Source organism: Helobdella robusta, assembly GCF_000326865.2.
Source record: "Helobdella robusta unplaced genomic scaffold HELROscaffold_43, whole genome shotgun sequence".
In the NCBI taxonomy this organism is placed as follows: domain Eukaryota; kingdom Metazoa; phylum Annelida; class Clitellata; order Rhynchobdellida; family Glossiphoniidae; genus Helobdella; species Helobdella robusta.
In genome coordinates this window covers 76,056-101,763 of record NW_008705028.1, presented here as the reverse complement: position 1 = coordinate 101,763, position 25,708 = coordinate 76,056, and the positions used below count along the sequence as shown (strand labels likewise).

Genomic DNA, 25,708 nt, shown 5'->3' with positions numbered 1-25,708 from the left:
ATAAGGCATATCTCTTATCTAAATCAACCATAAAATAATTTGTTTGATTATATTGTATGTGAAATGCTCTAAGATTTGGAGTTTCTTTGGTTTGTTACTCTGTCGATTATTTGGAGTCCTGAGACTAGGTCTACAACAATAAACAATTTGTTAAGTTTGACCTAAAACCTGATAGTCATGAAATAACTTTCTTGTTTACACAATGTGCACTTTGCAAATAAACTCTTGAAGATGCGGACACTGAATGTGTTGCTGATATCTGGTTATTACCGACGATACAGAATTATTTTTGTAATCTGATGTCACATAAAGTTGACTTCATAGCTTGCTATCAGTTACGATTTTAAAGATGAAGCGACTGATGATAATAAAGGAAGTAGACTGTAGTGGTCTTACATATTCTACATTATCAACTACTATTTTTATTCATATTGCTGCATATCTTATATAATTCTCTGTGTATTTAGGCAGCATGTTCTCTTGAATACATATTTTGTTGAACTTGATCGAATTTTTTGTTTCTTTCTTAAAAAAACTTTGTCTTTGAGTATTCAGCAGTATTAAACCCATATTATCGTGTAATAGCAGCATGTGACATGGTGTTTCTACTGACTGAGTTGATTAATATCGTCATCTTATTTTGTTTATTGTGAATGGGATATCAATTGAATGAATCATTTAAAACTAATCATTTATCGTTGTGTTCATTCTTTCCTGATTATGAGATACTTATAATATATTATAATTAATTTGATTTTGTTTAATTTTAATTAACTTATTATTTTATTTCAGTTTTTTAATGCATGTTTTTTGTGACCAAAATAAAAAATCTTCACATTATCTGTGCCTTAAAAAAAGCTGTCATGAAAATTAAATTTAACTAATTTTTTCCATTAAAAACATGCATTGATGTTATTTTTGAATAATTTGTTGCAAAAAACATTCAAAGAACACATTTTGTTCATATTTTGGATAAATTATTTTTTGGATGTTTTTAGTACTGTTCTACTTGCTTATTTTAAACATTTTTTTGTTCTTCTACTTCCAGTTGCATTCATAAAACTATTTAAAATAAATTTTGTTGCAGTTAGATCCGGCTCCAGAATATATAGCTTGGCGTCAGCAAATGTGGGATAAATTAAAGAAGGAGTATGACGAGTGGGTGGCCAATCAAGCGCCGCAGTCCATACAGATAACTTTACCTAATGGCAAGACTTTGGAAGGTTTGTCCTGGAGAACCACACCATATGATGTTGCAAAAAGCATCAGGCTAGATCTTTAAATCTTTTTTTCTAATAGACACATTTAGTGCAAAACCAGATTTAGAGGTCTGGAGGCCACTGAGGCAACAAACTTCTATTTCTGTTTTGTGATTGTTTGTATTCATCAATGTTCGTCATTCTTTTAGCGGATTTCTTGTATTTATCAAAATCGTTTTTTGCATATGATTTTTTTCACCTAAGATATTTTAAAGACTACGATGTTTGTACATCAGATTCAAGGAGCATTTTTGGGCTCGAAAATTTTGTGATTTCATTGAATCACTCTAAAATGTCGTTTCTAAAGATGGCAAATAGAACTATGTCAAGACCGGTCATCTTATCTAAAAGATGTGTGGCTTCATTTCTCATGATATCATTCTGCTCCTTATTGACCGACGCAATGGCCTAGTGGCTAAAGGCACCTAATCCTATTTAGCAGTGTATGCAGTGACTGAGTTCAAATCACAAACCGTAATTTTTTCGTTACACTTTCGGTTCAGTCAGCAAAACGAACAATTTCGGTTTGGTTCCGGTCTTCGTTCCTGAAATAATATCGGTTTTTTTTAATTTTCGGTTTCGCTCCGGAACTTTCTTTTTTAAGCATAATTCCTTAAATACATGTAACGGACATCCTACTATCACAGGCTCATCAATTGACTCACTTGATGTAACATCTAAAGAAGCTATAAGTTCTAATTCAGATTTTTCTAAAAACACTAGTTTATTAGTTTATTCCAAAGTATCTTTAGATGTTGCACTGCTTGCATTATTTGTGACAAAGAAAGCAATATCTGAAATCTTGGATCTAAATAAAGTGATCCCAACAAGCTTTCATTGTTTAATAACAACTTTTCTCTTACATTCAAATTTTTTAATAAAATCTCTGCAAAAAAATTTTCAGATTTTTCAATTTTAGTTTGCATTCCACCCAAACACCATAGAAATCACTCGCTATCAATTGCTCACATTGTAGTTTCAATGTTGTCTCAAATAAAGGATGGAGTGCAGTAGCGAATAAATTAAGTTTTTCCCATTTGTCTTCGGAAAAAAAGTAATCGAGACTACTTCATGCTAAGGTTGAACTAAACTGTTTGCATTGTAATAATGATGTCACCATATTGTATGTACTGTTTCATCTGGTTGGGCAATCTAATATTGGCCTTTTGATTTTCAACTCTTTAAATTTTGAAATTGTGTTGTTTAGTGTTTCTATACGATTATCTGGGTGAATGGTGGCAATAGCCGTTTTTTCATCATACTTTAACTTTTTTCTTTGCTGAACACTTTCAAACTTCTCATCATGATTACGTTTCAAATGACGTTCCAAGTTGGTAGCATGATCTTCTTTTATAACAGCTTTACAAATATTACAAGTGCTTTCATTGGCACTTTATCAGTTCTAGTTCGATGCCCTGGTTCAAATATAAGAAAGGGAATCTCCACCTAACTTGGTGACCACAAAGTATCTTTTTCTGCGTCTTTAAAATGTCATGTTTATATGGGTGTTAAATGCTTGTTTCCAGTCATTGGAACCTGTACTTAAATGAGTCTTTTGAATGGGCGTTAATTTACATGCACAACAATATATTTTCCCCACAGCTGAAGCACAACATAGCCGGAATCAATTGAGTCTTTTAAGTTTTGTTGCACTGTGTATACATATCAGTGACTGTTTGAACTGGCTTTCCTTGGGGACGTGGGTGGCTGATATCGCGTGGAGGTGTGGTAGCGATTGTTTTCGGTACGTCTTACCAATTGCCGATATCTAATTTAGGGGTTTTTAGTTTTTGCATATTTGACAATTTTTGTTTAGCGTCCAGAGACCCAGTTCCACCGAGGAAGGACGTTGTTTTCTTTGCCATAAACTTTTTGCGCAAATTAGACGATCAGTTGTATCCATTTCGTTTAAATTTAGAGCTTTCATGTCTTGCTCGATTGTTTGCGATTAGGACTTCTTTGGACGGCCTTTTGGACGTGTGCCAGGTAATTCAACATCTGCAAGAAAAGTTATGGTACTGTTTCCACTTCGTTTGACATGACCAAACCACCGCAGACAGTGTTGCCGGCATTCGTCCTTTATATCATCTAAACCAGCACGACACAGGATTTCGGTAGATTTGATGTGGTCACGCCGCATCAATACAGAGGCAAGGAGACGCCATTTATTCCAGGCTGCACGTAGACTGTTCCAGTACAATCCAGAAATACGCTAGATATTGAAACAATGTGACTTTCTCTACTTTAATCGCTTCAAAAACATTGCAATTTCGAATTTGCTGTTGTGATTGATGCAAGCAGGACAAACAAAATTGGACACTTTAGATAAAGTACCAATTAATTTTGAACAACGTTTGTGACACCATTGGTTACACTGCTGACACTTGATTGAATTGTTACCTACACAAGCTTTACAAACTGAACAGGGCCATCGTCCAGTAGCTGTGGATTGGATGGGTCACCAGTGTTCATTGCATTGGTTTTGCTGATGTTGACTTTGAATCCATGATCGGCGAGTCTGGTGTTCCAATCTTCAAACATCTGTGCTGCATTCTGCTCAGACGAGGCTGTTAAAACGATATCATCAGCATATATTAGATTCCAAAGGTCACCAGTGCGTATCGGTTTTGTGATTTCTTCTATCACAGTTATAAATAACAGTGAACTGATAATCGAGCCTTGGTGAACTCCAACGCCGATTTCAAATACATCTGTGTTTCCAACCGTTATGATGACGAGAGTCTCAGTATTCCTATACATTTCCATCACAAGTCGAACAAGATATTCTGGAATGAGTTGTCGACGTAGACTCCCACCTTATTGCTTCACGGGAAACTCGATCAAATGCTTTTTCAAGGTCTACAAAAATGTGTGATAGTTGTTGATGCTTTGAGAGGTACTTCTCTTGCAGTTGCCAAAGGATGTGAATTGCATCAATTGTTGAATTCCCCAGTAGGAAACCAAATTGATAATTTCCGATTGTGATGCACGATGTTAATCTTCTCTTAATGATTTTCTCGACAATTTTCATGGAGTGTTCTAACAGACGTATACCCCGATATGATGAACAGTTCAATGGATCACCTTTGCCTTTGTATAGCGGAACTGTCATGCTATAGTCCCTTTCAGTCGGCTTTGAGCAATTTCTCCAGATTTCAAAGCAAAGTTGTAGTAACGTTTGGATACCTGCAGCCCCAGATGCTTTGATAATTTTGATAATGTCATTTGTGAGTCCAGAGGGCCCTGCTGCCTTTCCATCCTTTATATCCAACAAGTGTTGATTAACTGAGACATACACCGTCAGAAGAAAAATGTCTGCTTTCACTGATGGTGAGGACGTCCAATTTTAAATCACATATAAATTTTTTGACGCAATAATTTATTTTTCAGACTATTAATGTGTAAATGAGCAAACTTTAAATGATTATTTTTTACTGTGTATGAGTTTAAAAGTTACATTTGTCGTTACTGATTAAACGTTTCGTTCAATTTTATTGTTTTTGTTCTATATTATGAACCTCCAGCAAGTGCGGAATTGCTTATGTATAATTCCTTACTCGTTGGATTTTGTGCAACAAAAGTGATAAAATTTCCTACTCATGGAGTTTTCCCACTTACTCTTGCCATGTGACGTTCAGAAATAGAAATAAACTTTAACTGAAACTTAATTAAATTCAAAACGGAAATTATGCCAGCTTCAAATAGAATTTCTGAAATCTCATGCAACAGGCGAACACTTTAACTACAACAAAATGTGTTGCCAAACAATATTTAAGTTTTTTCTTTTTTCATGTTGTATTGTATGATATTTGCTAACTAGGAAATTTGCATCTTTGTGACAGCAAAAAAACAATATTTTTATGCAGTCACAAACAATAAGCCTTGCACATAAATGTTGTACCATGTTTGTCTGGCCAGTAAATTCCAGTTTGAACTATTTATTAAAACTAAAACAGCAAAAACAGTAATAAAAGAAATCAAACATGATTCAAAGCAACTACAATGAACAATAAGCAGTGATCTTATTGATCTTAACAATAGGTCCGGCCTCTTCGTAGTAGATTTCACTCTGTCCTCTTGTCTCTCAATTAACAGCTTTGTATATACATATATTTTCATTTTATCAATACAAAACCTGAAGTCTAAGCTTGTTGGGCAACATCAAATCAATCAATCAATCAATCTTCGTTTTGCGTCCAGAGACCCGGTTTCCCGAGGTAGGATGTTGTTTTCTTTGCCATCAACTTTTTGCGTCAAATTAGATGATCAGTTGTATCCATTTCATTTAAATTTAGAGCTTTCATGTCTTGCTCGATTGTTTGCGACCGGGACTTCTTTGGGACGTGTGCCAGGTACTTCAACATCTGCAAAAAAAGTTATGGCACTGTTTCCACTTCGTTTGACATGACCAAACCACCGCAGACAGTGTTGTCGGCATTCGTCCTTTATATCATCTAAACCAGCACGACGCAAGATTTCGGTAGATTTGATGTGGTCCTTCAGACTAATTCGTTGCATCCATCGGATCATTTTCATGTCGGTTCGTTGAAGTTGTTGTTCCAGTTTGGTTGTCATTGGCCATGTTTCTGCACCATATAACAACACCGGACGTATCACAGAATTTATAAAGTCTTGATCGTAGTGGTAGTGGGATGTCACGCCGCATCAATAGAGGCAAGGAGATGCCATTTATTCCAGGCTGCACGTATGCGTGCTCGAACGGCAGCTTCAGCTGTTCCAGTACAATCCAGAACATCTCCTAGATATTAAAACGATGTGACTTTCTCTACCTTAATGGCTTCAAAAACATTGCTATTTCGAATTTGTTGTTGTGGATTGATTCAAGCAGGACAAACAAAATTGGACACTTTATATAAAGTACCAATTAATTTTGAACAACGTTTGTGACACCACTGGTTACACTGCTGACACTTGATTGAATTGTTACCTACACCAGCTTTACAAACTAAACAGAACAGGGCCATCGTCCAGTAGCTGTGGATTGGATGGGTCACCAGTGTTCATTGCTTTGATTTTGCTGATGTTGACTTTGAATCCATGATCGGCGAGTCTTGTGTTCCAATCTTCAAACATCTGTGCTGCATTCTGCTCAGACGTGGCTGTTAAAACGATATCATCAGCATATACTAGAATCCAAATGTCACCAGTGCGTATCGGTTTTGTGATTTCTTCCATCACAGTTATAAATAACAGTGGACTGAGAATCGAGCCTTGGTGAACTCCAACGCCGTCAAATACATCTGTGTTTCCAACCGTTGTGCTGACAAGAGTCTTAGTATTCGTGTACATTTCCATCACAAGTCGAACAAGATATTCTGCAATGAGTTGCGACGTAGACTCCACCTGATTGCTTCACGGGTAACTTGATCAAACGCTTTTTCAAGGTCTACAAAAATGTGCGATAGTTGTTGATGGCTTTACGAGGTACTTCTCTTGCAGTTGCCGAAGGATGTGAATTGCATCAATTGTTGATTTCCCCGCTAGAAAACCAAATTGATAATTTCCGTTTGTGATGCACGACGTTAATCTTCTCTTAATGATTTTCTCGACAATTTTCATGGAGTGTTCTAACAGACGTATACCCCGATATGATGAACAGTTCAATGGATCATCTTTGACTTTGTATAGCGGGACTGTCATGCTATAATTCCATTCAGTCGGCATTGAGCAATTTCTCCAACATAAATTTGTTGGGCAACATATAAATCGAATAAATGAAATGAATCATAAACTTTTAATGAAACGGGAGTCAAGCAAAATTAAATCATTAAGAAATTTGAATTAAACATGAAAAAACACGACACCGCTTTCAACAAGACGCAACTGTTATATTAAAGAAAATAATCTACTGTTTTTGACTGACAGATCTTCAAACAGATCTCACCTGTTATAACCCCAAAACATGCGCATGTGAAATAAAAACCTATTTTCGTGTGAATGCAAATGAGTTTTTCGAGCTATTTTTGCTTTTACTTGGCATGTTCAAGGGTGAGTTCATTAGAAGATTTTAGTTTTCTCCAACTAGAGACACGAACTACTCTATCTTATTTTTATTGAACAATGTTATATGCTGAATTTGAAATTTATAGCTGTTGATTATAGTCGCTTGCGTAATAGTTTGCGTAATAGTTATAGTAGATAGTATTAATGGATAGTTAATTTTAATATATCGCGTGTTAATTGTTTGCATATAAAAACAGATGTTTGATTTTGTTTTGTTTGATTTTGTTTTTTTTTTTTTGAATAAAAGAAGTACACACTTGAAATTTGGCTCGGCTTAATTATTTTACCTAAAATAATGAATGTTGAAGAAGACTTGATAATAGTTGACGAGGCCGGCGTCTCTAGTCAACAAGTAGGGCGCGAACAAACTCTGAGAGGGTCTATTGTAGAGTGGCAGATCTCGGCCAGGAAAGACTCCGCCAAAGTGAAGACTCGGGTGGATATTCTTATGCGGTTCGGGACCGCGTAGTGCGGAATTTGAATGTCGCCTGGCAAAAATCTACACATATATATATATCACATATATCATAAAACATTTAGTAATTGCCACAATTTTACAGAATCTGATAAAACAAAGAATAATGTAATTTTTATATATGATCGATCAAATAACATAAACATACTTGTGTTTTAATTAAACATTTTTTGATTGCTCTATAATAACTTAGATTAAATTTGTTTGCCAATAGCCAGGGTCTAGCAGATGAAAGTGTTATTTCTAAGGTGAATGGTGTAGTCTGGGATCTTGATCGTCCATTTGAAAAAGATGCTACATTGCAATTGTTAAAGTTTGATGACCCAGAAGGTAGGTGGGCTATGTTTGTTCTTGTGTTGGTTTGAAACCTATTGCTGATGTGTAAAAAATAATTTAGTTTGTTTTGTTTATGGAAACATAGTTCAGCATACTTAACATGTCAATAACATATAAAAAATGTTGCTTGACGAGTTTGTAAAAGATGTCACTTAATCTGATAATAAAAAATGTAACTTATTTTGACGATGATAAAATAAATACCATCTACATGGTAATGAAAATACTGCTTATCAAGGTTGTTAACAATACCAAAAAATTGTGTTGTCAATATAAATACCAATACTCAGTTTCAAAAGTATTGCAAATCAATACCAATACTTTTGTCATTTTTAATCAGTGTCACGTGAAATTAAATGCTCACACGTTTCACACCTATGAAAAATATAACACAATTCGACAATTTTATTCAATTTTACATTGATAAAACTACAATTTTTGATAAAAATCAAATTGTCAAATTATTTGACAATAATCAGCAATTATGCAGGGTTAACGAGGAAGCATAGGTTGTTACTGTTAGATTGAGCACCAATTGAATGGCAATTGAGTATGGTAATGTAAAAAGTCAATGAATATAGGATATTGTAACAGGCTCTTAATCACAAAAAAATGTAGAAAAGAGAATGTTACTATTACTTTTTAGTGCTGTGATATTTATTTTTTAAGGTTTTGGAGTATAGTAAAGTTTGTTTTAAAAAATGATGTAGGCTAACAACTTGTTTTTTTTTGTTTTTACAGCTCGGGCAGTATTTTGGCATTCAAGCGCTCACATATTAGGAGAAGCGATGGAACGTCATTATGGAGGACATCTTTGCTATGGTCCTCCCATTGAGGAAGGATTTTATTACGATATGTTCCTTGAAGGGAGGTTATTTTACATGTCGTTACTTATTTTTCGAACATTTATCAAGAAATTTGTTATTGTCTTCAATTATTTGGTTTGTGATCAAATTATTTATTTATGCTTTTTATTTTATTTAAAATACCAAACACAAATTTTGGCAAGATTACTTGAAAGTTTTTCAGTGAATGTCAGAAGTTTTAGAAAGTTTATTCGTATTGTGTGTTTGTGTATGCATATGTGTATGCAAATTTTCAATGTGCACAAACATTCATGCAACTGATAAAATCTAATAAAAATGAAAAACAACTGATGAAATTTTAAACTCAAAAAATAGATCAGTGACTCCTGCAGATTATCCAAATTTGGAAACGTTAGTGCAGAAGATTGTAAAGGAGAAGCAGCCATTTGAGAGGTTGGAGATGAAGAAGGAGGATCTGCTTAAAATGTTTGAGGTTTGCTGGTTCGCTATTGTTCGTCATTTTAAAATAAATTATGTGTCAGAAATATTAGAACATTCATTTTCTACTAGCTTATCTGGTGTACTTTGTAATGCCTTACAAATAACAAATGTTGTGTCAATAGAAGAGTTTCATTAGCTTTGATAATAAATCTAAATGAAATAATTAACATAACATTTTTATTTACGACTCTATCCTGCCTAATATCTAACTACTAATCATTATCTAAACACAAATATTCAGTTGCCCCAATGTGCATGTATGTTTGGAATAAGTTTTCCCGAATTAATGAGCCAAAAAATTTCACAATGTAATTTCACAATGTTCCGATAATTACCCAATAGTTTTTCAATTTAATAATAATTGTATCAATTTCTCAATATATTCCGGTTAATTTTCCCGATTGTTTCTTGATGTCAAAATTTGCTAATGGTGCATGCATGTTTATATTGTTACAGACGTGAAGGCGAGATAAGAAATAGTAGTTGGAAATTAAAGTGAAGCGCTTGATAATTTAATTAAGAGGCGGAGCTAATTAAAACGGCTGTGAAAAGGGTCACTATATAAGGAGGAAGACCGACAACACGAAGAGGAAAAGGAACGAGAATAATGCGAGGGAGATACCACGTGGAATACAGGTAATCAGAAGACGGAGCGCAATTGACGTAAATGTGATTAATGTGATTTTGTGTAGTTATTAGGATTAAGTTATTGTTTCTATTACTGCTGGTAGTAAATAAACGTTTGACGTAGTTTGCGTTTAAAGTTGTTGTGTTCATCTATCCTAGGTCTTGAACCTACGGATAAACGAACTCTTGACTATCGTTGGAAGCTACAACACGGTGTTGGAGATATAGCGAGTACTGAAGCTATAACATCGGTGTTGGTAGTTACGAGGTCGAAGAGGTTACGACACTGGTTTTAGAAGTGGGATTTTCAGGAGATTACACACTGGTGACAGAGGTAAGATTCCGATAGCTGGAAGCTCACTGCAGTAAAGAATAAGTCTACTGATAAATCATCTGAAATAAGTCTACTTAGGAATCGAGAATCCACGTAGAGAGAAATAACCATACCCTACAAGTTAAAGGAATCGGTTATAACAATATCAAACAATTATATATTATTATTTTAAATGTACAGTATGTATTAGGGTGGTCACAAGAAATTTTTTTTCAAAATTTTATCGGGGGAACCCCTAAATTGTGCCACTTGACTAAAAAATGACATTTGTAAAGTTTTAGCTCAATTGGATAATGCTAACCTGTGCCTCATCGAGGTTGAAATTTCGAAAAATTTGAAAATTTTGAAAAAAAACGCAGTTTTTGGTTTGTAAAATAAAAACGGTTCACTCTAGAAACATGATTTAAGTTTTATTTTGTTTATTGATTAGTTTTCTTCAAATGTTACTATGATCACTATTTAGCTACAAGTTATAGTTTCTGACATATTTGCATTGTTACATTGAAAAAACGTTGAATTTTTCCATAACACAAAAACACACAATTTGTTTATAAAGAAATGTTTTTCAAATAATACCGTTGTTGTATCTAAATCATTATTATTAACGAATAACCACATTTTTTATTCATATAATATTGTTTATAGTTGTTAACATCAAATAAATTTCTAGTTTAACTCGTTGTTCAAAAGGTAGGCTCGGATAGGAGGCTTTTGAGCAACCAGGAAATTTTGTCCGACATTCGGCAATTACTTGCAAAAGATATTGTTTTTGTCCTTCATCTTTTGTAATACATGAGTTGTAATCTGTTATTAATTTAACACCCCTTTCTGCTGTATCATTTGTAACTTTTAATCCGTCCACAATCTTTTTACTCTTTAAATATTCTTCGTTATTAATCCATAATTCTGGATTGGTATGCAAAATTGAATCTTTTTAAAAAATTACTTGATTGTGATGAAATAAAATGGTCCGCATTTTTGTCTAATATTTCTGATACTTCATTTATTTTTATTAGTGGTTTCATATCGCTGTAGTCATCAAATTCTTCATCCTCATTTGCTTGAGATATTAATTTTGTTGCCATTTACACAATTACTTAATGAATCATCGAATAATGAAAAAACAGCCTGCTCTGGATTGAGGTACCATATGTGGTTGATAAATTTTGAAACTGATATATCTGAGATAAATTTATTGACTTTATTGTAATTTACCAAATATTTTAACAATTGTAAATCTTGGTTTGGAGCAAGTGCAGGTTTCAGGGCATCCAACCACACTTTCCAACCACACCAAATATTTTAACAATTGTAAATCTTGGTTTGGAGCAAGTGCAGGTTTCAGGGCATCCAACCACACTTTCACATAAATATTAATAATAAAAAGGCAAATATCATGGAATCCTTGCTTTTCAAAATTTGTCAGTAGAAATGTTCTCTAAAAAAGTAAATTTTCAACGAATATATCGCTTTCGCCATCCACCTTGCGTGATGAAAAGCACCAGGAGCCGCAAACACGATGTTTTCTGACGGAAAGCGTTCTAAAAATATAAGACAAAGATTAATCAATTCTTTGTAATAGCTCCTTGGATGATGAACTTTTAATTTTTTTTTGAAGATAACTTGAAATTTGACCCGGATTAATCAATTTGCTGGCTACACTTTTATCTTTAACTCCTGATTTAAATTTTTTTATCAATGTTGTTCCATTCAGTTTTAAATTTTTTGAAAATATCCGATTGAGGGCCTGTAGTCTTTCCCATCACAGCATCAAAAACGGATCTCAACACCACCTCCATGTGGCGACATGGAAGATACAATAATTTTTTCTCCATCAATTACTCTAATAAAACGCAAGCACCTTTAATGCGGCCAGTATTCACGGCAGTTGTGTCAAAGGACATTGCTTGAATCTTGTCTAGTGCACCTCACTTTCCAAGTTCTGAATAAACAGATTTTGCAATTATACTGCCAGCACCATTTTCTAATAGGGGAACTCCAATTAACTATTCTTCTTCTCCACAGCTAATTAAGACTGCAACTCTTTCAACATTTTCTTTATTTAACATATCTGGAAGTAATTTCCTATCCCAATGTACAACTGCTCCTTAACAAAAATGAGAAATCGTAGAAAAACCAAAAGATCTTAATATTAATACATAAAAACAACATATAGCACCCGGGTTAGTAGTAGTAAATAAGTTATTGTGTGTTTTTGTGTTATGGAGAAATTCAACGTTTTTTTCAATGTGTATCTGTAACAATGCAAATATGTCAGAAACTATAACTTGTAGCTAAATAGTGATCATAGTAACATTTGAAGAAAACTAATCAATAAACAAAATAAAACTTAAATTATGTTTCTAGAGTAAACCGTTTTTATTTTACAAACCAAAAACTGGGTTTTTTTTTCAAAATTTTCCAATTTTTTGAAATTTCAACCTCGATGAGGCACGGGTTAGCATTATCCAATTGAGCTAAAAGTTTACAAATGTCATTTTTTAGTCAAGTGGCACAATTTAGGGGGTTCCCCCGATAAGATTTCGAAATTTTTTTTTTACATATAGCGTTGTATGTTTGTATATGTTATAATATAAATGGTGGTCTCATCTCAAATGACACATGCCCTTATCAAAGGTCAAGAACAAAGATCAAAATAAAATATAAAAAGAATTTAAACAGATAAGACGTCAATTTTATAATTATAAACAAAATCTTTGTTAAATTTCATTAAACTTAAAAGATAAAAACTTTTATTAGCAATTATTTGTATATGCTTAGAAATACTCAAAGAACTACGAAACAAAATTCCTAAATCATTAAAATCATCACAAGACACCAGATTTGTACCCAGAATTTTATATACACAATAATTTTTTTTCAGCACATTTTTCTACATTTTTATCAATTATCCATCCACATTTTGCCTCAATCATACAACTTATCTACATGATTTTGAAGAACCATTTTATTCTCCTCATTTTTACACAATTGAATAGTTTGGCATCATCAGCAACTGAACCGAACTGTTATCCACAAAACTAAACATATATTCCCATATAAAATATACAAAACTGAACAAAAAACACTTCCCTAAGGCACTCCACTACTGACATCAAGCCTCTTCAATAAACAGTTATTAATCCTTACGCCATATATTCTACAATGTAAAAAGTCTTCAATCCAGCATATTAAACAAGTATTTACACCATAATTATTTAGTTTTTCAGTCAATAAACTGCTTGATACGTTATCAAAAGCCTTAGAAAAATTTGTATAAATGACATTGTCCAGCAGTTTTAGCAATTGAAGCGTTGTGGATTGATCCTTAACAAAACCATTCTGTCTACAATCAAGCATGTTATTGCATCAAAGTAACATATCAAATGGTCTTAAATAATAGACTGTAATAGCTTGCAACAGATGTCCAACTAATAGCAACAGGTCTGTAATTGACAATCTTGTATTAATACCTTTTTTTTAAATAGGAGTAGGGATGCTATGCCTCCATTCATCTGGAATCTTTCCTGACTTGAAAGACAAATTGAATATCGAAGATAAAAATTTAGAAATTGAAAATTAAAATTTTTTCACTATAGGGGGGAAAATGTTACCGGGGCCAGCAGACTTGTAACCAATCAAACCATCAATCTTTCTTTTAATATCAAAGACACTCACAAATAAATCATCCATCACTATTCGATTTGAGCTCGCTGAAAAATTCACTTTACCAGTATTACTTATATCTTTATATATATACAACAACAACACACGTTTAGACGAAATTTTCCCCGAGATCGGGGGTTGCCGTTTGGCTACCTATGATGAAACCGAAATACCCCTGGACGCCATCCACATCTGTCACTCGCCTCAGTATCACGCAACCCTGCTTTCACCCTGTCTTTCTTCACCTGCTCTCTCCATCCCAATCGCGGACGACCCCTTCCTACCACTCCTTCAACCTCGAACTCCAACGCTCGCCTAATCCCGACCCTTTCATCCCTTCTCAACACATGTCCATACCACCGCAATCTCGATCTCCTTATCAGTCACAATGTCCTCATTCAGTCCCATCATTGACATCAGCTCTGTACTACTCCTCCTATCCTTCACTTTAACCCCACACATCATCCTCACCATAGCTCTTTCAGCCCTCTGCAGTACACTTTCCTCCTCTCTCCTCAACACCCAAGTTTCACCACCATATACCATCGCTGCTCTCACACATGCTTTATATACCTTCCCTTTCATCTTCACTGACAATTTCTTTCCACACAATACCCCACCCAGTTCCCTAAATTTCATCCATCCTACACGAACTGTAGCCGTAACTGCGCTCAAACATCCTTCATCCGCGTTCAGCTTATCCCCTAAGTAAACAAAGCTTTCCACTCTTTCATTACCACCACTCAACCCCGTCCTTGCGTCCGTCCTATTAATCACACCATGAACACATTTCTTACATTTGAACGTGCCTTCCACCTTTTTCAGTGCCCCCTTCACACCACTACATCTCTTATGCACCCATTTCTGACATCCTATACACAATACCGAGTTAGCCTTCACTCTCCTGTCACATACCCCACAGGGGTCTATTTTACTTATCACTCGCTCTCCACCTTCCCCACTCACCATTACCTTCGTCTTACCAATATTAACTTTTAACCCTTTCTTTTCAATAACACTTTTCCATCTGTCAAATTTTAACTGCAATTCTTCCATGCTATCAGCCATCAAGGCTAAATCATCTGCATACAAAATCTCAAATAACAACCCCTCCATTATGTATCTATCACAATTGCAAACAGAAACGGTGATAACACTGATCTTTATATATATATATATATATATATATATATATATATATATATATAGATATATATATCAGTGAGAAAAATTGAAAAAACGAACTACAAACATATTAACGCCTATCATTCAGTAGAATTTATAGAATATTGTAAAAATTATGGTCTATTACCAACACACACACACACATACACATATATATATATATATATATATATATATATATATATATATATATATATACAATTACTTCTAAAAATCACTGCGTTTTCGGCGTTATTCAACTTGTAGTTGAGTTTCTCAATTTTCGACACTCAAACTCAACTACAAGTTGAATAATGCCGAAAACGCAATGATCTTTATAAATAATTGTATTTATGATAATCTAAACCCAATATATATATATTATGTCATTTTTCAGAAAAATTTCTAATTCCTTAGCATGTTTTATTTACTTTACTTATATTCAAACCATTGTTAAACTCACTTGAATGCCCACTAGTTATAGCAGTGCTTTTGTCAACATTCATCTGCAATTCCCATCTTAGACATGCAAATCATTTATACATGCCTGAAGAATTACCCTACCATTTTTAAATTGTTACAATTGTTAAAAGGTTAATCGAAAATTTGTTCAACTGGCAGTTTTATAATTTTTTTTATACATTTTAGGGCAGCTATTAATCAATAATTTTCACAAGATTATTTAAATCAATATTTTTCGTAAGGCATGGTTACCAAAAATAGGTTTGCAATTTCTTTTCATTATTAGTCAGAATTTTTTTATAATTCCAATTTATCATGTATGATGGATAATCTTTTGTTATTCCCAAATTTTGCCATTAATTCTCAAGTGTCTGACCAATGATACAGTAATGTATATATATATATATATATATATATATACATATAAATATAATATATATATATATATATATATATATATATATTCTTTGATCTAATGGCAGTTAGATATAAACAATTAATTTTTCTTTAAAATACTTCGTTCTAGGTTATATTTTATCGTTTTCGTTAGGCAATACCTAATTTTTCGTAAAAAGAAAAGTCGTAATAATTTATTACGTAAAACTTAATTTAAACTTATTAACTAATTTAACTTATTTAAACTTAATTTTGGTATAAAACTGATATTTTCCAAATTTTCATCTTCTACGTTTTATGTTGGTTTACGTCCGTTAAGCTAGTATGGAATATTTTGAAAGTATTGTAACCAAAATTATAGACAAATCAAATGAAAATCTCGAGAAGGCTATAATGTTATCCAACAGCAACCTCGTGAAAATTTTTGAGAAATTCGACGCTAGTCTTACAACAGTTATTGAAAAATCTAATGAGAATCTACGCAAATCGTTGTCTCATTCAAAGGGATTAATGAAACTCTTCGATTCGACGCTAATTCGAATGGAAGCTCTCCGCAACAGTTTCGAACGGGCGGTCAGAAGCATTTCTGATGCTGACAGATTCGAAGAGTCAACTTCACACAGCCATGGCCACACCGAGCACCAGTGTTGCCCAATGTCAAATTCAGGTGTTGAAGCTCAATGAAACACCAATGATTGACAAAGGCTTTATGGACAGTGGAACAAGAGAAAAAGGATGAAGAGCATCGGGCCAACAACTTCATCATTTCTGGCCTTGTTCAACAACCTGGTGTTGATGACAGAGAAGTTGTTTTGGGCTTATGTGAAAAATATTTAACAGTTAAAACACGTCGAATTGGTATCTCGAAAATATGCGTGACGTTGTCAAGTCGGGCTGCAGTTGATGATTTGATATCTTCATCGAGATTGCTACGTTCATCGTCTGATACTAAAAATATTTTCATCAACCACAATCTGTCCTAGAGACAGGCTGAAGAGGCATTCCTCAAACGGCAGACACGACGCCTTGCAAAATAAAGCGGTGAAAAATTCAAATTAAATGATCCAAACAAAGATCAGCCCTTTCGTTAAGATCAGACCTCTTCGGATGGCCTTGACCAATGCCAAAAGTTTGCAAAACAAACAGAATGATTTAATTTTATTTTTGTTAGAGTATAATCCTGATATTTTTGCTGTTGTTGAAACGTGGCTTACTACAGTTGATTGTGATGAAATATTTTTACCGCTTTGTTTTGTTAGAAAAGTTTTGTTTTGAAAAGATCGTGGAACACGTGGCGGTGATGTGTGCTTCATAACCAAAAACTCAGCTTTATATAAAAGTGTTAACGCTCCATCAAAATATTCTCACATTGAAATAAAGATAACCCATGCAACAAAGATTTCAACAGAGCTGATTATAATTATCTTAATAAATATTTGTCGAGCATAAACTGGGATGATTGTTTTCAACATTGTTTTAACATCGATATGTTTTGGAAAACGTTTGAACAAATAATCCATCATGCAATATCAATTTTCGTTCCCAAGATATGTCGTAAACGATTATCGTCTCCAAACTTAGTTCCAAATATCATCATTTATCGTATAAGACAAAACTTTATTTTTGGAGAAAATGAAAATCAAGTTCAAATCCAGTTGACAAAGATTATTGAGGATATCCAAGAAATGCTCCATTTTAGCCAACTCATACCGCCTAAACAGAAAAAACAAGTTATCAAAATTAAGAAACAGTTGACGATCAGTTGTATCCATTTTATCATTACGTCAACAATAAATTTTTTGAATTGAATTGAAAGAAACTTTTATTCACCAAACAAACAAGTTAATTACTAGGAGACCCGAGACCGAAGTCTGTTAGACCACCCTTAACATAAGTAACAAAAATATAATATTAAAAACAGAAATAGCTATGAATGTCAATAGTTGCCAATACATCATGAAACAAATAATGTTTGAGATAGAGAAAAAAGGAAAGAAAAAATAACATGGCAGAAATAATAAAACAAATAATTATATATCAAGGCCGTATTTAGGAATTATGTTCGGGGGGGGTATAAAAATTTTGTATTAAATCACGTTTATTTTAATTTTTATTCAAATTTACAAATAAAAATGTTCAATAAAATAAAGAAAAAGAAAATAATTAATAATTACTGTATATTACAAAACCATGTCAATTATAAAAACTCATTACAATACAATATTGCAACGACGGCCACTTTTTGAAAATTTGTCCAAAACTTCTTGAGGGTTAACCGTGATTTCTTTTTGAATGCTCAGTAGAGCGAGCCTATTTAATCTTTTTTCACTTGTTGAGTTTCTTAAATAAGAATTGATTCTTTTCATTGAAGAAAATGATCTTTCTGCAGTTGCGGTTGAAACTGGTAGTGTTGCTAATATGCGTAATAGTGCTTTCACGTTAGGAAAAAAATCGTCATTACAGGCTAAAAAAGATTCAATTGCCGTTGAGGGTTTATCTACGATTTCTGAATTTTTCCATTTTTTTTGCCATAATAAAAATTCAGATGCTAAGACATCTGCATCAGGCAGTATTGAGCTATAAAAGTTTCCACATTTTTTGACATATTTCATGATTGGAATTTCTTCCGTGTCACATTGTTTTTTTGAATTTAAACATTTATTAGGGAAGAACACTTGTAAAGAAGATATCAAATCAGCATGGGTGATAAATCTTTTTTCTAGTTGTGTGCAGATATGATCTAAAAAAGATAAGAACATCACTCGTTTATAATATTCTTCAGTGGATTTTGCTGGAGTATTATCACGAGTAGTTTGTATTGATGTTACCCTTGGTAATACAAACATCATCAACAATACATCAATGACTTCGCCATTTACAGAGTGAAGCATTTCTTGGGAAACCAAGAACAAACTTTTGAAATTTTCTTCTGCATTCAAACGCATTTCATGAAATTTGTCAAGTACTAACTTTACAGCGGCACAGCATTCAGCTATCACAATCCACTTTTTGCAACATTTTAAAAAGAGATATAGTATAGAAAAATATCTCATTTGCAACATTCATTGCTAGCACAAACGAACCTTTCGTAACGGTACATAATAACTGATGTGCTGTTGTTGATGTTTCACGAGTAGACGATAATTCCAACTCTTCCAAAGCGTGAACTATGGCTACATATAGTTGTTTGAATGTCATCACAGACTCAATCTTTCTACCCATCGTGTTTCACACATAGTTATTAATTTCTTTTGTTTGATTAAAGGTAGATCTTCAAAAATTTTGTTCTTCAAAATCTGTGTACGCTTTGGTGATGAGTTGAAAAATACAATCACTTCTTTTATTGTTTCCAAATTATTTCTTATTGTTGGGACATTACAAGATTTTGAAAGAGCTAGATTAAGAGAATGAGCTGAGCAGTGTATAGCAGTCCGAACGCCATTCAAAATTCCACTCATTGCTGCAGCTCCATCATAGCCTTGACCTGGTGAGAATGAAGTTGTTGATAAAACAATATTGAATTATGATTCAATTGTTTAGAAAATAAATAAATAAATTCATACCTATTAAAAATTGTTGGTTAATGCCGCATGCCATTAATCTCTCTATCAAAGTGGCTGCCAAACCTCGTCCTGATTAAATCGTTAACTATAACAAATTCGAAAAAATCCTCTTTTAATATGCTGTTATCCAAATAGCGATAACAAATAGTTAGTTGCTCATTATTAGCTACATCGGTTGTCTCATCGGCAAGGAGGCTAAATGAGCAGGCCGAATTAATCTTTTTTACTAATTGTTCTTGAATTAGTTCACCACAGAAATGTATAATCGAGTTCTCTATAGCCGGGCTAGTATACAAAGCGTTTCCAGCACTTGAGTTTAGATGATTTTCAAGAATAATATCCCCGGATGAAACACGAAATCTCAACAAAGTCCTGAAATTTCCATCATTAACATTGACATTGTTGTGTAAGACTGGACCGACTTCATTCGAACCTCTTAGTGCAATTTCTTGACGACCACATAATATTATTGTTTCAATAATAGGAATCAATTTCGCACGATTTTCTCGGGCTTTTCTCAAGATTTCTGAATCGATTAACTTGGTTACAGATTTTTGTCTCCCTTCAACCACGGAAAGAAAGTTTTTAGCCATTATCACTGATGTTTTGTGGTATTTGATGTTTGCATGTGCTTCAAACTGTTCAATGGCATCTTTCCACTTATTAAAAACCCAACTTTTTGGTTAGCACCTTTTCCCACATGTTCCCTACCAAATATAACACAAAATTTACAAAACGCTCCCTCTTTTTTGTCAGGGTATGAAAGCGAGGAAAAGCGTTCAAGCCAACGCATTTGAAATTTAAGACGCCGTTTAGACTCAACAGGTTTTAGGAGGCGTCCACAATGACTTCAACACAATTTCTTTTTCGTGATCCGTCATTGAATTTCCTACATAATTACCTGAATCTAAAGGCTGGGGATCATCCAAAACTGCTTCATCTACATTTGCACCTGTTTTCAGTTTTGATTACGTTTTAATATCTAAAATGTTCATTTATGATAAAATACATTAAATTAATTGTTAAAAAATGTTTAACATAGCGTAAAAGTTGTTCATTTTAAAACTAAATACTTGTATTTGTATTAAATTTATTAGCGAAACTAATTAGATAATAAAAGAAAAAGATTTACTACTTCATGACTGAACTAACTAACCTAATTGTTTTCTTTTACGATTTTCTTCCTTTTCATTGCCACAAAAACTAATATTATCGTCAATATTTTTATTATTGTTCTTAAAAAATTTCATCAAACTACTTTGCTTAAACATTCTTTTTCTTTAAATTAATTAAAAATATTTTATAGCTTTAATTTGTTTGAGTACCTTACCTAATATTAAAATGGAAGGAAACCGCGCTTTTTTTTAAACAAAGTATAAAAAATTATATTTAATAACTTCTTTATAGAATATCTTTGGTGTAAAACATCGTCTCGTCCTGTGAAAGTCGTGAGTTCGATTTATAGTTCGAGTAACCTACATATGTTGACGGATTAAACTTTATTAAATATAAATATTTTTAAATCATACACAAAATTTCTGGGGGGGTTTGAACCCGTAACCCCCCCCTCCCTAAATACGGCCTTGTTATATATGCATACCCATACAAAAATATATATATATATATCTACATACATTTATATACATGAATATTAGCCCATTTATACCGCAGTAAAAAATGAGAAAAAACCAGATTTAATCAGATCTACAATTCTTCGTTTATATAAGCATAACGTAACTATGTTTTTAACATCAGTCGGTGCGAGTTCCATAATCGGATGGATACAGGAAAAAAAGAATTATTAAAAAGGTTTGTGCGTGGAGTGGATAGATGGAACTCAGGAATTTTCGTGAGGTGCACAGAACAATTATACGAAAATCGATTTATTTGGTCAGATAAATATGGACATAATTTCAACAATCCATAGAAATATAATAAAGATCTAAGAATAAATAAATCTTAAAATTTAAGAATGTTACATAAATTATAACAGTGATTTACATTTTGAAATTTATTTAAATTAAGAAATATTCTATTAAAATAATTTTGACATACATTCAATATATGTTAATTATATTAAGTGGTATAACCCCAGACTGAAACACAGTAGGTTAAATATGGCATAATGAGAAAGTTATATAAAGTGTACAAGATATAATTCAATCAATCAATCTTCGTTTTGCGTCCAGAGTCCCGGTTTTCCGAGGTAGGACGTTGTTTTCTTTGCCATCAACTTTTTGCGCCAAATTAGACGATCAGACCAAACCACCGCAGACGGTGTTTCCGGCATTCGTCCTTCCGGCATTCAGGCATTCGTCCTTTATATCATCTAAACCAGCACGATGCAGGATTTCGGTGGATTTGATGTGGTCCTTCAGACTAATTCGTTGCATCCATTGGAGCATTTTTATGTCGGTTCGTTGAAGTTGTTGTTCCAGTTTGGTCGACATTGGCCATGTTTCTGCACCATATAACAATACCGGACGTATCACCAAACTGTTTTCTAAACCTCAGATTACCAGTCTGCTAATTAACAATAACAATGTAACTAACGATCCAGTTGTGATGGCTTAATGCATTTAATGAATATTTTTCATCCGTTTTTACAATCGACGACAACGGCATTTGTTCACTTTTAAGTCGTACTGAAAAATTATTAGAAGACATTTGCTTTACTCCACATACTATTTACCTCGCACTTCGTAAATTAAAAAAAATACATCTTCAGTAGGCCCGGATGGTATGCCAAATATCTTTCTCAAAATGTGTGCATCAAGTTTGGCTCTTCCATTATGCCACATATTTGACACATCATTTAAAACTAATCCTCTGCCAACAAAATGGAAGACAGCTATTGTTACTGCAATCCACAAAAAGGGTCCCACCAATCCAAGCAACTACAGACCAATATCGTTCACCTGTTCATCTTCCCGAGTTATGGAAAAAATCATCAACAAAAATATCTTGCCTCATTTGTTAAATAATAATTTAATCTCCGAATTTCAGTATGGTTTTTGGCCTGCCAGATCAACATCTACCAACCTCCTACAATTTTTAAATAATATGATGTTGATTTGTCAAAGGAAGAAAAGATGTGACACAATTTATCTTGACTTTCAAAAAGACTTTGATTTAGTTTCGCATGCCAAACTGTTATGTTAAGTTAAAGTCTTACAAAGGCTAAAAAGGTCTGGTAATTTGCTCTTGTGGTTGGCTGATTTTTTACACGACCGTTCTTAAATAGTTCAGATTCAAAATAAATTATCAAATCCAAGGAGTTTTAGGCCCCACTCTTTTCTTAATTTCATCAACGATATCGACGATTGCATTTCCTCGCATTCTGTTTCGATGCTGCTTTTTGCCGACGACATCAAACTATATACCAGTTCATCAAATTCAATACATTTACAGCAGTTCGTCAACAACGTTATCGCATGGAGTTGGCAGCTACCACTTTCTCCCAACAAATCTAGAAATGTTACAACCGTAAGTCGATACTCGATTGAACATCACGTTTCGAGTATTTTAATTATCATAACAACGACATCCCGCCCAAAGCTTCGTGCTCGTTTGGTCAGTAAATGTATCACGTCAAAAGATAAAGAGCTATTAACTAAAGCCTTCTGTATTTACGTCCGACCTTTGTTAGAATATTGTTCTTCAGTTTGGAATCCATGCAAAGTCGAAGGTGTTCAAAAACGATTCACGAAAGCCATTACTTCAATTCCTCATCTTCCGTATTTATCTCGTTTGAATGTTGTTGGAATCCAAACCTTGGAACATCGAAGAATTATTTTCGACCTTTGTCTTGTATATAAAATACTAAACAACCTCGTAATCACCGATTTGAACAATCAGTTTTTTCCCTCACAATATCTTTCAACTCGTGGTCATCGTAGAAGACTGCGTAAACATAACTTGACTAACAATGTCATCAAAAACTTTTTCTGCAACAGAACAGTTCGACTATGGAATTCGCTGCCAGAACATATAGTTTCAGCTTCATCATATAGCTGTTTTCATAAATAAATTGCTTGTAACTAATCTTAACCATTTTCTAACGATTGTTCTAAAGATTGTTGATCTTATTTTTTCAATCAATGATGTTCATATGATGTTCATATAAATAATCTCCTAGTTATAAAAAAACCTGTTATATGGTTATATTATTGTATTATGTGTTAAAAATTCAAATTATCAACTATCTAATTGACTTAAATTGAAATTAACAGTCTCATTGCTTATTATTTAATTAACTGATATTATTTAGATATTGTTTATGTTTTTCTTCGCTGTACTTAATCCTTGTGTATGTATGCACGTGTTTGTGCGTGCGTGCGTGTGCGTGTGGATAGTCCGTGTGTATGTAGTATAGATGTTTAAAAACAAAAATTGTTCGTTATTCAATTAATGACAATTTTAAAAATTATAACGTGACTTTTTTTTAATGTTTTCGTTCGTCTATTTGCCATTTTCGTTTAATTGAAATATTTATTTTTTCTGGACTGGGTAAGTGGTTTTTGTGGCCCTCTGGTCAGTCATGTAGTAATAAATAAATAATTAAATATAAATAAATTGGTAGCTAAAATTAACTATAACGATTAAAACTTAAATTTATCAGACAAAAGAATTTTGTCTCGTTTTCTGTGTGACGTATTTAAACAGGTATAAATGGAAAGTAATAAGTTTTAATAAATGAAAAAATAGAATAGACATGCTGATAAATATCATTTTTGTTATAGTCTTATTTAAAAAGTATGATGAATAAAAATCGTTGGAGACATTGAGACATGCATGCTTTATTTGCATTACTTTTTGAAAAATGTTTAGCTTGAATGGATCATGTGGTTTTTTATCTTTATTTATTTGCACAAATTTAATTGATCAATATAACATCTTTATGCAGCACAACAAGTTTAAACAGAGGATAATCAATGAGAAAGTTGATACATCAACTACTACTGTGTACAGGTTAATTTCACAATTCTTTTTAATCTAAGTATATGGTTGTTTTGTTTAATTTAAGTCTATGTTTTAATTTGTCAGAAAAATGCATTTTTTTTTAATTTTTGTGATTACTGATGTCAAACACAGCAAGGCTGCCAAACTGATTGTGATTGTGGCACAATTGGAGAAAAAGCCTGTGTACATAATTAGTAATTTATGGAAAAAATGAGCTGGGCTTGAGAGATAACTAGTGCACATATGAAAAAATGATTTTGTTCATGTTAAGGTGCAGGTGTTGAATACTGAAGAATTTTGAACTCTGACAATATTTAAAAACGTATTTTTATAATCGTCCTCATCATTATTACTGTCGGTGCTAAGCAATAAACATTATTTACAAATTTACTACCAATGTAAACAATCATTACAGTGATGTAAGACTGTGTATTTTATTTTTTTTTCATCTTTACAGATTTTTATTCATTTCCCTACTCATCTTTTCACTTTTTTAACATGGCCAAATCCTGTAAAAAAAAAGATTTGCAATGTTAAAGCAACAAACGAAGTTATCTTGATGAACTTCATCAAGACGATAAAAGTCTCGTTAGAAAAATTGAGAAACTCGACTACAAGTTGAATAATGCCGAAAACGCAGTGGTCTTTATAAATAATTATATATATATATATATATATATATATATATATATATATATATATATAAACATCATTGAAGATATATGCCCATTTTGCATTAATGACTTTCTTTAATGAACACTCAACAAGTCTGAATTTATTAAACTCGTATTTATTTAAAACAATAGACATGGTAAGGCTAACAGCGCTGTTTCGGGAAGTCCATCTTCAGAGCCTATGAAAATAAGAATAGCATGAAATATTTTTATAAAATTAGAATGCATATTAAATGTGTAATAAAATTATTAAGAAAATAACGAGAGACCTTTGTTAGTGAAAACAATGCAAAACATGTACAAATTAAATTTATGGTTAAAATATAAATGTATATAAAAAGTTAGTAAAATAGTATTAAATTAAATATTAAAACAAATAAATTAATACTGAAATTTAGTTCAGTGAAATTTGTTAAAATCGGATGATGTAAATAAAACGATGGTACTACTCTGGCCAGA

The 25,708-nt window shown here is 32.9% G+C and overlaps 1 protein-coding gene across 1 annotated transcript in view; it reads left to right on the top strand.

Annotated features, from left to right (window-relative positions):
* Positions 1-1,084: 1,084 nt before the first annotated feature.
* HELRODRAFT_85090 (hypothetical protein) overlaps positions 1,085-25,708 on the top strand; it is a gene marked incomplete at both ends in the record, with an annotated part of 69,728 nt that continues 45,104 nt past the window's right edge. Inside the window, 6 exons of the mRNA XM_009025654.1 lie at positions 1,085-1,252; positions 3,091-3,107; positions 7,973-8,088; positions 8,836-8,965; positions 9,276-9,393; positions 24,520-24,584. Of these exons, the coding sequence (XP_009023902.1) occupies positions 1,085-1,252; positions 3,091-3,107; positions 7,973-8,088; positions 8,836-8,965; positions 9,276-9,393; positions 24,520-24,584 (614 nt within the window). The remainder of the gene's footprint in view (positions 1,253-3,090; positions 3,108-7,972; positions 8,089-8,835; positions 8,966-9,275; positions 9,394-24,519; positions 24,585-25,708) is intronic.